At 36.3% G+C, this 13,953-nt stretch overlaps 1 protein-coding gene across 6 annotated transcripts in view; it reads right to left on the bottom strand.

Moving 5' to 3' along the window:
* Nucleotides 1-13,953, bottom strand: part of Cep350 (centrosomal protein 350) — a 144,931-nt gene that overhangs the window by 45,962 nt on the left and 85,016 nt on the right. For all 6 annotated transcript variants that reach the window (XM_085688077.2, XM_048421671.3, XM_085688080.2 and 3 more), the window contains exons 23-27: nt 12,764-12,960; nt 11,942-12,126; nt 11,326-11,413; nt 6,498-6,644; nt 3,654-3,808 (exon numbers count right to left, since the gene is read on the bottom strand). In XM_085688077.2, coding sequence (XP_085544203.2) covers nt 3,654-3,808; nt 6,498-6,644; nt 11,326-11,413; nt 11,942-12,126; nt 12,764-12,960 — 772 coding nt within the window. The remainder of the gene's footprint in view (nt 1-3,653; nt 3,809-6,497; nt 6,645-11,325; nt 11,414-11,941; nt 12,127-12,763; nt 12,961-13,953) is intronic.

Raw genomic sequence — 13,953 nt, 5'->3', positions numbered from 1 at the left:
TCTCCCAAGTGGTGGATAAAAGGCATGCAAAACCATACCCAGCTGAATAAATTCTTATCAAGTTACCCCATGACAATCAAGAGATATTCACATATATGTAGCATTCAAATACTCAGTTTACACTGCCTTTGTCTGTGTGTAGGGCTGGCAGTGTGTGCAGAGGCCAGAAGAGGATATCAGGCATCTCTATCACTCTCTGCCATATATCCTTGGGACAGAGTCTCTCAATGAATCTGAACTAGGTTATCAGCCAGCTGGCCCCAGCAGTTCTCCTATCTGCTTCTCACAGCACTAGGGTTACAGGTATGTGAATGACTTTTTATGTGGGTTCTAGGGATTTGAACTCAAGTCCTCATGCTTACCTAACAAGCACTATGACCTGCAGAGTCTTATCTAGTCCTTTACTTTAGCTTTAATTATAAAATTTTTTTTAAGCAGGGAAAATTAAGAGGACATAGGAATGAAAAAATGTCCCTTATTCCTGCTAAAAATTGAGATAAATTTCACCAACAAGGTTATGAGGTAGGATTGTATTTTTATATTTGTTTATATAACATTTACATGTTTACACCTATACCTCTTGTGACCTATTTTACATAATTCCTACCTTTTAGACTTATGTTTTTATTTTAGTAGTTCATGAACATCTTAACATCTCATAAATAACCAACTCAATTAATTTACCAAAGAAAAATCTGTGAAATAAAAATTAAATGTATCAAGTCAGGCATGGTAGTACATGCCTTTAATGCCAGCACTTGGGAGGCAGAGGCAGGTGGATTTCTGTGAGTTGGAGGTCAACTTAGTCTCTGCTATAGAGTGAGTTCAAGGACAGCCAAAAATACACAGTAAGACCCTATTTCCAAAACAAAACTAAAATATAAAAATATTCTTACTTAACCTTTGGAGCAATTTAATGTAAGTCACCAAAATCATTTGAAAATGATTTTGAAACTCTTGAATTTACACACAAGTGAATACATTTCTTTCAAGAGGGTGCTATCCGTCCTTGTCTTGGTTACATACAACTTAAGCCACAAGTCAACCTTTTATTGTCTGTCTCTTTTATTCTCTTACCCATGCTTTTTAATAAGCTCTAACTTTGCTTCTTAAAGAAACCTGTATTTATTTATTTATTTGTTTGTTTGTTTATTTGAAGACATTTTAGTATAAGATGGGCTGGCCTGGATTTTACTTTGCTCCCAGACTGACCTTGATCCTACTGCACGCCCAGACTGACCTTGAACTATTTTGTTGCTTTAGCCTCCCTAATACAGGGATCAAGTATGTGCCACCCACATCTAGATATTCTTTAAAGATTTTCATACTCAATTTAAATAGTCCAAAAAATACGAACTGGCTTTCTTGTATATGGGAAGTAAAGGCTCCACTAGAATAGTTTTACTACTGCTTAACTAGAGGATAGATGTATGTTATATACATCAAAATGACAAGTGAAATTCTTTCTTAGTTCAAATTATTAAAATGCCACTCATCAAAAATCTATTTTCCTACCTGTACTTAGTGTATGTTTCAAGAACGGTAGATATGGGATAGACACTTACTGGGCAGGGAACTACTTTATAACTGTATTTAATCAAAGTAACATTGAAAGAGTAACAATCAATAAATATACTTTATATGCTCAGAGATTATGTGAGCATATAAACTGAACTACATCTAAATAGGAATTTTCTTTAAAGAGGAATTCTTAGAGCTGACTGTGGTGGGGTGTACTTGTTATCCCATTCAGCACCTATGACGCTAGGAAGGAAGATCAGGACGAGTGGCCAGCTTGTGTTACACAGTAATCTCCAGGCCAAGTTAAGCTGCACTGCAAGATCTGTCTGGGGGTGCAGCAGCTTCATAAGACTGCCCCTTCCAAGAATCATTCAAAAGAATGTAACTTCTTTTGTTCTTAGATCTGTTTTCTAAGTAGGTGTAACACTTTGGGTTTCTCTTAGCATTTAGGGCTTCCTTCCTCTTTCTCTAAAGCCCCCTTACTGCCATGTGGCTGCTTCTTAGCCGTGTGTCCCTTCTCTTTTCCATTCTCCAGGCAGCTCTTGGGATTTACATCTTGCCTGTTCTGGAGGCTTTTTTGTTTTGTTTTTAATTCTAATATAATTATCGTTGAACTTTAAAAAAGAGCAGGGGGTGGGGGAAGGCCCATGAGATGGCTCATTGGGAAACAGTACTTGTTGCCAAGCCTGAAGACCTCAGTTTGATATCTCAGATGGGTACAAAGAAGAGAACTCACTCCTACAGATTGTCCTCTGCCTGCCACACACGTGCCATTGCTCACTGTCATCATCCTCCCAACAAACACACTAAAAAGTGTTCTAAAACCTTTAAAATGTTATAGTGTTGTTCAGTGAACAACACTCTTGCGGTACAAACATAAGAACCTGAGTTTAAATGCCTAGAATTCATGTAAAAATCTGGATTTGGTATCACAAGTGTCTATAATCACAGCACGCCCACAGGAAGATGTGAGGTGGGGATAGGAGAAATGAAGGAAACTTCTGGGGCACCTACCCTTGCATATGCAGTGGTTAACAAGAGACTTATCTCAAACAAGATGGAGAGGTGATTGTTGAGTCCTACACATGTATGATGACACATGTATAATTTTACTAACACAAACACACACACATACGCGCACACACACAGATTTAAAAAATATCTTTTAGGGAGCTGTGTATGGTGCCACACACCTTTAATCCTAGCACTTGGGAGGCAGAGGAAGATGGATCGCTTCTGAGTTTGCAGCCAGCCTGGTCTACATAGTAAGCTCCACAACAGTCAATTCTACATGGGAAACACTGTCTTAAAATAAAATAAAGAAAAACATGCTTTAGGGGCTGGGAAGATGGCATAGTAAAGTGTTTGTTGCACAAGCATGGGGACCTGAACTTGGTTCTCAGTACTACATAAAAATCAGGAATGGAGGTATGCATCGGCACCCCAGTGTTGGGGGAATAGAATAGAGCCAGGGGAATTCTCAGGGCCTGCTGGCCAGGCCATCTCGCTGAAACAGGGAGCTCACAATTCAGTGACACACACATACATTTTAGAAGAATGTAAAAATATCAAAACACCAGCATGGTGGCTCACATCTATAATCCTAGCACTCTGGAGACTAAGGAGGATTTCTACAAGTTTCATGCCAATCAGGGCTATAAGTAAGTTCTAGGTCAGTCTGTGCTATAGAGTTTGTCTCAAAACAAAGACAAGGCATTGACCCAAGAGAATCCTAACCTCTGGTTTCAGCTAAGAACTCATACCTGCTCACAAGACTAAAATTGTACCTCTTAGTCTGAGAGGTGTCACTGAGACAATGATGAGATATCAGGATATAACACTCTATCCCAAGTAAGTACCTTTCTTTTAATAAAAGAAAGGAAAAAATACTATCATGAATATATACATGACTACTACTTTGTTTTTTTCTTTTAAATAAAAAATTTGTATTAAAATGAGAAAAATTGTTCTATAAATAAGATGCAAACTTAATTGACTATTAGGTAATCAATTAATTCTGCTAAAATATTTTATTCTCTCCATCTAGTCTGATGAAGTAAGTATAATAAATATTACCCATTGATACTTTCAATGTGATTAGATTAAATAGGAGGCACACAAAAATGAATTACTTTTCATCCATGCGGCTTCTCATGTTCTTCAGTTTCTGCATGATGCTGCTGGTTTCACTGCTGGAAATTGATATTGGGGAAGGACTGCGGGTCTCCAAGCCAGTCGGACCAGGACTAGCTGCCTTATCCTTTGTGTCATCATCACTATGAGAGCCCTGCAGACAGCATAGAGCAAATGCACTGGCGTTCAAAGACCTCAAGGAAATCTTAAACACAGTCAATTACGCTTAAACTGAAAACAACATCTATAATAACTGAAATCAAGATATTAACTACTTCTTATAAAACAGAAATAGATCACATAATTAAAAACAGAATAGTAAAATTGCCAGATGTGGTGGTACACACCTATAATCCCTGCACTTAGGAGACAGATGCAGAAGGATCAGGAATTTGACACCAGCTTGGGTTACCCACGTGAATTTATGGCCAGCCTGGTATACACAGTGAGACTGCCTTTAAAAAGGAGCAAATTTTATGTTATACATGTTTTACTGCTGAAAGAAAGAAGGAGAGAAAGAAACATAATAGTTTTCTTTTCTTTCCTTTTTTTAAGAACTTGGAAATTTTCTGCCACTATAATCAAGCACCCAAATGTCCTCTTTTAAAAGTTGAAACACTTTAAATGAATACCATAAGCAATGGTGTAGTGCAGTGGGAGAATACTTGCTTAGCAAGTACGAGGCCCAAGGTTTAATTCTTAACATGGCTTTAAAATAAGAATTTTTTAAAAAAGAATACAACAGACACTATAACTATATAAAGCATGCATATACACAAAGAATGAACAAATGATATAAACCAGGGAAATATATTTTTTAAATTTCTTGTGGGAAACAGTATGTTCACAGAGTTTAAATAGTTTTGTGGGAAAACATGGAGGAATTACTGGCTTAACCAGCACATTACTTCTGAGAAACAAAAAGGAAAACTTGAAGCCAGGTATGGCGGTGCATGCCTACAATCTCAGCATTCAGGAGGCTGAGGCAGGACTGCCAGCCTTTCATGACTAACCTGAGCTACAGAGCCAAGTCACAGGTTAGCCACTTGGTGGCTATAAAGCAAGATCTTGTCTTGAAAAAAAAAAACAAAACAAAAAACAAAATAAACAAAAATTTGCACACAACATAATGAAGTTACAAACCGTAATTTAGACTCATTGATTCAGAAGAAGATGAGTACAGATCATGATTACTGTTTAAATTTCAAGAAATTACAAACTAAGCAGATCCCTTCTCCTTTCCTTCCCCATCCTGAACAAATGAGTACTACAGTCATTAGGAAGAGCATCACGTTTCCACCTAAGTGAGAGTAGAGGGAAAGCAGGGCAAGCAAACATCTAATACAGTGTGGCCTATGTGGAGAATCAGAGTAAAGGGGGCGACAACAAAGTTCATGCTGAAGTCATGAGCATAAACATGGTGAGCAGTCATAATGGCCTTCCCACAGAGAATGTTCTGGCCAAGGCGTCACAGTCCTAAGGGAAAGCATAGTTAGGGAAAGAGGAAATGAACAGGAGTAGTGGCTTGAGTGAAATGGCTCCCATAGGCTTATATCTGAATACTTAGTTCCTAGTTGGTGGCAATGTTTGAAAAAGATTAGGAGATGTGGCCTTGCTGGAGGAAGTGTGTCACAGCAGGCAGTCTTTGAGGTTTCAAAAGAGTTGTACCATTCTCAGTGTGCCCTCTGTCTCCTATTTGTGGATCGAAATGTTGGCTCTCAGTTGCTCCAGCCAACATGCCTGCTACTTGCTGCCATGATGCATTGCCATGATGAACTCTTAGCCTTCTGAAACTGACAACCCAACTGAATGCTTCCTTTTATAAGTTTCTGTGGTGGTATTATTTTGTCATAGCAATAGAAAAGTAACTAATGCATTAAGACAATAAAGTCTAGTATATATCATGTTAATCAAGTAACTGAGGTACAATTATCAATAATGGAATCAATCAAAATCAAGGTCAACCTACTGATGGCAACAAAAATACAGCATCACTTACACGATGTTCCTACCATAGATAAATGACCTGAACCTAATGACAAGGGAACACCACACAAATCCCAGTTAGGGGATGTTCTACAAAATGACTGGCAACTATTCTTCTCTTATAGCAAAGTCAAGGAACTATTCTAGAATGAAGGAGAAAAAAAAAACAGATACAAAAACTGAAAGCTAGTAGTTTTCTGCTATAGTTATTTCTTATAAAGAACACCCTTTTGACAATAGAGAAACTGAAATGACTTAAAGTAAAATAGTAATAATATATCAATATTAATTTGTTGGCTACTAATTGTCATGCAACTCAGAAAAATAAATTATAATGTGCTTAATTTTTTCTGTTAACTTGAGAAAGTTACAAAAATCAAAATAGAGAATTATCATGGATTTAAAATTTTACACTGTTATAAAATCCTGAGTTTTTCAACAGAGTACTGATACTTCACAGTATCTTAGAATAGATCCAAATTTTGCTCTTGCCTTAATATCTTTGAATCCTATATCAATATAAAATTAAATCTGGATATGAGTACCATACAATGAGCAACAGACTCTCTCTATTCAACTCTGAGAAGTAATGACAGAAGGATCAGTAAATCCAAAGATTCTGTCCCACTTTAGTTCATAAGAGGAAAGAACTTAAAGGTAATGAGAGAATCATGTGAAGCACATGCCACGTGAAGGTGTTCTCCCACTGCATACAACAGCAGGCACACAGGACTTCAGCCTAGTTATTACTACACTGTACTGAACAAACATACCGATCATTTCAAAATACAAAGTGAGCTAAGATTCGCAAGCAATATAGGCAGAAAATAAATTAATAAAAAATTCACTTAAATTACCAATTTATTCTCCCCTGCAGACTTCAGCTTCTCCTGAAGTTTTATGGTGGTCTGCCGGATCCTTTCTATCTCTTCCTGCTGCTTAAGAATCAGCTGCCTTTCCTTCCGAGCTGCCTTATTGGCTTCTTGAAGACGTTTTATTTCTGCCTAATATTTAAAGAGTTAGGAGAAGGGATTGAGATTTGAAGGAGACAAGTTCAAAGGAGCATATAGAAAAGAATCAAATCATTATATAGGTCACAGATATAATGTACTTCTAGACAACAATAATAAAACACTCAGATTAGTGAGGGAGGAAAATATTAAAAATAACACCATCATTCTAAAACAATGTAAGATGATCTCTCAGCTTAAAAAACTGTAGTTAAAGATGCTGGCAAATTCAGTCTTTTCTAAATCTAAAATATCTTTTATATTTTCCCACAATGTTACCGTATCTTTACATTTACCCACTTAATAGATGAACATTAGCAAATGAATTAGTATAACCACTATTCTACTATCAAATTCTTAGACACGAACATTTCTCACTATCCAAAATAATGCTTCAACCTTAACTGTTTCATGTTATGAACTAGGTGTCTCTAAGAGGCCTCTAAAAGAAGGAAAAGCAAGTCAGTGAATCAGTCTACTGCCCTCAATACCGATTTAAAAATGCTTCAACCTGAGCATGCTGGTAGACACCTGTAAACTGGGCACCTCGGAGCCTGAGGCAGGAAGAACAGGAATCTGAGGCCCACTTACACTACAAAAAAAAACTTCCAAGCCAGCAAAAGTTATAAAGATCTTCTCAAAAATAAACCAACAAAAACCACCTGCTTTCAAAAGAAAACAAGAAGAGTATTCACCACTTACAATCTACCAGAAACACTTAGGACTACACTGTAGCCAGCATTCGCCACGTAGGGTTGGTAGCTAATTTAGTGGGAAAAAATTTCACTGCTAATAATTGTTAACAATTACCAGAAACATCCTTTTTCATAAAAAAATCACTTTACCAATGAGATAAACACAATAAGACACTAAAAATCTGCTACTTTTATTATTTTAATTAAGCTTGAGAGCTATTTTTAATTATTAGCAATCTGAAAAGTTAATAGTTTAATTGTCAGTACTTGGGATTCCAAGAAAGCAGCAAAGTACAAGATAAATATCTACATTTACAAATCTTTGTCAATAATTGTTAGAACTGTTAGAAGAGTTAGTGGGTGGAAGTGCTTGTCCTACAAGCTGGAAGACCTCAATTTCATCCCTAGAACTCAGTGTAGAAAGCACTGACTCTTGAAAGCTACACACCTCTTACCTACACACACATGCCATGGTACACATGTGCTTGTGCACACACATACATCACACATACACATATACAACAGCAATAATAGATGCAATTAAATTTTAAAAAAATCTGTCAAAAATCAGTATTTCTCCTAATTTTACTTATAATGAAGTGTCATATAATAAGAGCAAAAATGAAACACTAGAGAAAAGTAGTCTATCACATGGCATTACCACTCCTCATAAGTAACCACCAGCATGCATTTGGTATATATCCTTTTAGCTTATTCTTTTAAAATCTTTCACAAGTACCTACTTGCAAAAACTAGACTGTTTAGTTTGTGTTTTAAGACATTTTACAAATAACATCATAAGTATATATTTTCAGTTCTATTCCACTTAGTATTACTTCTGAGATACTGCCTGTGTGTGTGTGTGTATGTGTACACACAAATGTGCTACAGGGAATCAAACCCAAGACCTTACACACTCTAGGCTAGCACTCTACCACTTAGCTACATCCCAGTCTAGATATTGCTTTTGATACTTCTCCATGTTAACTGATACATTCTAATGTCGCATAAAATACCTATTCAAATAATGCTCCAATGAAGTTATCTGTTTGGTCTCCATGTGAACGTATATGACTTTCTCTGGAGCACAGAATCTCAAATGTTCATGAGTTCCTAGGCTCCCCAGGACCCTTTTAGGTAACTGTTACTACCAAACTACTTTTATGATATAAAGACAACATTTGTTCTACTCCAAGTTAGTCTCTCCTGAGTATGAAATAACTTTGTAATTTTAAGAAAGTAACTATATAAATTATAAAAAAATTAATAACAATGACATATACAGCAAATCTGATTTGATTTTTTTCAATATAATATATTGGCTAGTTGGAAAATGTAATTTTAATGCTTAATGTACATTTGAAGTGTTCACATTTCATTATACAAAAATATGGGGCTGGAGAGGTGGCTCAGAGGTTAAGAACACTGACTGCTCTTCCAAAGGTCCTGAGTTCAATTCCCAGCAACATGGTGGCTCATAACAATCTGTAATGAGATCTGGTGCCCTCTTCTGGCCTGCAGGCATACATACAGGCAGAATACTGTATACATAATAAATAAATAAATCTTTAAAAAAACTAAAAAATATTAGTATATTTTTTATCTCAAAAGAAAAATTACTTAGTAGGCAGCAGATAAAAGTTTTATCTCCCTCTTAAAACCTTGATTTTCAGTAACAATGAAGAGCATCCTTTGTTTTCTTTGATGTTACAACCATACCTTTTTTAATGAGTGTATGGGTGTTTTGCTGTATGTATATCTGTGTATCAGGTGCTTAGAATGCCTGATGCCAGACGTGGGCATGGGTCCCCTGGAACTGGAGTACTGATGATTGTGATTTGCCATGTGGGTGGTGGGAACTGAACCCAGGTCCTCTGCAGAAATAGTCAGTGTTCTTAACTGCTGAGAATATGAATAAGCCTAGTTTGCCTATCAGTAATTCTTTCAAGTAAAAGTAGTATTCCAGAGTGGGGTTGTGTGGCTAGTTTACAATAAGGGAATGCAAATTAAAAGAACATTTAAACTCCATCAAAGGCCAAGAAATGCTGATGAGGACACAGAGAAGGAAAAAACATTGTATATTACTGGTAGGAATGTAAACTGGCATAGCCACTAAGGAAATCAGTATGGGCTTTCTATAAAAATAAATAAATAAATAAAAATGTCAGATGACCTAGTTGTACCCCCCCCCGCCCGGCATGCCCGAACAGGATTATAGTAATTCAGCACATAAACAGGACTGTAAATCATCATACCACAAAGATATTTGCACACCTGTGCTTAGTGTTGCACTATTCACAACAGCCAAGGCATAGAACCAGCCCCACAGGTCTATCAACATATGACTGAGTAAAAAAATGTAGTACATATACACCAGGGTAGTTTATTCAACTGTAGAGAATGAAATTATGATATTCAAAGGAAAATAGGTAGAACTGGAATTATTATATTAAGTAAAATAAGCCAGACTCAATTAATTATCACAGTCTGACTCATATGCAGAATCTGGATTTAGGTTTATGTGTGTGTACTTGAGTGCGTGTGTGTATAGGACACGAAAGTAGAAAAGAGGTTAATAACAGGAGGAAAGGGTGTAATGGGGTAAAACAGAAAATGATAGAATTATGTGGCATGAAGACAAAGGGAGAGACTATTTGTGGGAAACAAGGGGACAGCAAGAGGAAGCGGGGGTGAGCACAACATAGACCTGTGGAAGGTGGCTATGAATAAAGTATAGTAGTAAAGGTGTACAAGATGTCACAATGAAATCTATTATTTGGTATGTTAATTTTAAGACTATAAAGGAATACCTATGCAAAAAAGACAAAACTATTTGGCTAGTTCAATTTCCAATCAAATAACTGTACAAATATTTTCCTTGTACTAATCACTGTAGTCAGCCAAACAGAGACTAGTTGTGGGCTTCATATTTCTGTTAAACACAGTAAGAAAACACATATAAGCAAGGGTCACATTCTAAGATTATCACTTTATCATGTAGTTAGGACTTTATTAATCAAAACATGCTTTTTAAAAACTGTATGTATGTGAAAACAAAGAATTTGACTACAATGTAATCTGATGTCCCCAATTTGTGCTAGGGCACTGGTTTATGCTTGAATTTCTAAAGCAAATAATGTACCAATTCACTCAATAACTATGCTAGAGAACAGTCATCCAAGGGGCAAGGGATGAAAATCTTCTACTATCACTGGTAAGTTTCTCCAAAAGGCCCACGTATTAGAAGACTAGTCTCCAGTTTGCTGAGGACTTAGGTGGTGGGATGCTTTTGAGAAGAGCTTAGATTGGGGTGATGTCTAGTCCCTTCTTATCTTTCTCTCTCTCCTACTTCCCATCCCTCACCCCCCTGTAATTCTGTCAAGATACACTGCCTAACTACAGGCTCAAAAGCAACTGGACCAACTATCTATGTACTGAAACCTGTCAAATATAATCAAAATAACCCCTTTCTTCTCCACCAGTTACTGGGTGAAGGTTCTGTGATGACAATTAGAGTGGTCACCAGTCGAATACAAGACCAGTTCAGAGCCTGGGTTCTCTATCATCATGCACTGTGCTGCTTCTCCAGAATTCAAAACCAAGGCCCTTCTAAGTCCCAAAGCCAAAAATACTAGTCAATATGTAACTAATGTCATGAAAATCTACTCAGGGAAAAAATGACTAAATATTAACTCACGTCTACTCTTTTGCATATATTTTAATTTTTAATTTTGCATTTTAAAGGACTACTTTATTCTCTGTAGTATATGAGGCAGATTTACTGTCTAGCAATAAGACAGTTTTAAAATAAGAGAAGTAGGTAAAACTAGCAAGAAATGCCTATAATTATTGTACTATAGGTAAAAACAGTAGTTTCAACAAAATCTTACAAATATAACAAAATGTAATTAGACAAAGTAATTCATTATACAGACTTCCCTTGTGACAAGTTATGTCACATAGGTGCTATTCCCACGCACCTTTTCTTGCTGCAGTCTTAAAAGCAAACCACGCTGTTTCTTCCGGAGTGGGGGCATCTTATCATCTTCTCCTTTGTCTCGTAGATGTCTGCAAGGAATATTCTTTCATTAATACAAATATTAAATTTATAAGTAAAACATTCTTAAGTACTATAAAGCCTATAAACTGATTTAATATATTCCTATGTGGAAAGCAATTGTTACAAGTAACAATTCAAGTTACACTAAGTGTTTTACTGAGTGTATAATATACATAAGGCCTGGACTCCATCCTTTAAGGATAGCAATACATCACTCGAGAGAACTAATAACCTATAATGAATTAGATGGAGTAATCTAAGAGAAATAAAAATATTCACCAGTAGGAAAATTATTTTGCAAGTAACGCAAATCAAAGATTACTGCCACTATTTTTAACTTGAGAACTGTGTTGATAAAATCCCATTGGATGAGACAGGTTGGGAACACAGCTCACAGTTAGCATAAGTTTAGCATTCACCAAACCTCGGTTTGATTCCCCAACACCAAAAACAAATAAAAATATCTTAAGACATGAAGCATTTTTTATTTCAAAAGAAACTGAATAGTAAAATCTACAGTTATTGGAAGAACTTGCTTTTTCTGATGTTCTAGCCAGGCTAATTCAGCCTTTGTCTTCTCCTTCAGGGCTTTTTCTCGAAGACGCAGAAGTGAGGACTGGTGAGCAGCACGCATTTCCTCTTCTTTCATATACTGTCGCACCATCTCCATGGTGAACTTAGAAAAGCTATCCTGTCCTCCCGAGAATGGCATGCTCAGCTCCTAAAGTATACAGTTCATTTCAAAATTAACACCTTCTAAATCTTTTGGTATTTAACTTCATTTAAAAACTTATGCATTTATAAAAAGTTAATTACAAAAGATAAGAGTGGGGTCATGCGTCTTTAGTTCCAGAGTCTGAGATAGGATTACATGAGTTTGAGACTAGACTGAGCAACACAGTGAGATCTCATCTCAGAAAGAAAAAAAGTATAGAAAATAAAGAAAGAAAACAAGCATCTCATAAAACTGCCTACAATATAAGAAAATATCACTCAGAAAGATATGAGAGGACTGAAATTCAGTCAAAAAATTTTTTTTGATGAACAATTACCACAAGCCATGCACTGTCCCAGGGAAGCAAAGCAGGTAAAAAGTTGTTCCTGTTTTCTAAAAAGCACACAATTTGGAAAGAAATATCTACTTTCAGAGGAATGAGGTGAAAAAACTGCAAGTAATACTGGCTGAGATTCTTTAAAGGTGATATTAAAACTAACGTTTATATTCTATTTCATCTGAATAACCAAGCTAGATTTTACATGTATAATACAAATTTGATCTCTTGAAAAATATTTCTGATAGTTGCCTGGTACTTATATAAAATGCATTCTCATATCTGTGGGAAGCTAAGTAGACACACCTTGGCAGAAGACAGTGCAGGCTTATCTGGGGAAGCATCTTCATCAGAGTCATCATGATGGCCTCTTTTCTTTTCCATGTTAAATCTACGATGACTCTCAGAAGGTAGTAAAGATCGGAATGACTTTTCTTCTATTTCATCTTCTGTCATAGATTCATCAAATTTCAGGGAGTATTCTGTTGCAATAGAAGTCGAGTCTAATAGGATGAAGAGAATTACCATAATTCTTCTGTGGGAGAAGTAAGGGTGTGGTACAGGGTCCCACACACCCCAGGCTAGCCTTTAACTGCTGATCTATCTCTACCTCCCAAGGGCTGAGATGACAGGTGGTACCACATTGTATGTCATCACATCTACTTCATGTTACATAGTGCTGAGGACCAAACCCAGGTCTTAGTGTATGTAAGGCAAACATGGTTCCAACCAGGCTCCATCTCCAATCCCATACCTTATCAGTATAATTCTTCTCAGTAGGCTTTTTGCTTTTACTAAGGCAATCCTATCTAAATTCTCAGAACCATACATAGCAATTAAGAGTAAAAATTCAATGATCTTACAAAGAAACAAAAACCACTCTAAAAATACCTAGAAATGCTAGAATAAGAAATGTTAAAAGACTGATATATTGCTTTTAAATATTTAAAGAACATTTAAAGAACAATTACAGATTAGTTAGGAAAGCACTATTATACAAAATTTATGATCAGATGCTTCACAAAGGAAATGACAAGAGAAAAAAATAAAAGTTTAACATTATTAGCAAAGAAATAAATGTTAATCCTACTGCCAAAGACACCACACACTTAGGACACACAGCTTGGATGACTTGAGCTAGGTCTAATCCTGAAGGCCTCCTTCCTGCAGTCTAGGTTTCATAGTTCCAGAAAATACTGTACAAGCTGCCAAGGGAGGGAAGGAATTAATAGTCCTACTCAGCTCCAACACCTATGAACTAAGGCAATTCCCAGCATAGCAAGATATGCATAAGGGTACAATGAATGGGATCAGCACTCATGTTGGGGGTCCAACTGGACTTAAAGTTCACTCTACAGGAGAGAATTCATCAGTATTTTAATTTCAAACACTATTATTAATAAGATAAAATTTAGTAGAAGCTACATTTGTCCTATAGGAAATACTTAACAGTTTACTTCTCTATTATTAAGAGTTAAGGACTGGAGAGATGGCTC

Source organism: Myodes glareolus, chromosome 5 (genome assembly GCF_982192425.1).
Source record: "Myodes glareolus chromosome 5, mMyoGla1.1, whole genome shotgun sequence".
NCBI classification, from domain to species: domain Eukaryota; kingdom Metazoa; phylum Chordata; class Mammalia; order Rodentia; family Cricetidae; genus Myodes; species Myodes glareolus.
The sequence above is the reverse complement of the archived record's forward strand: the minus strand, read 5'-3'. Positions and strand labels throughout refer to the sequence as shown.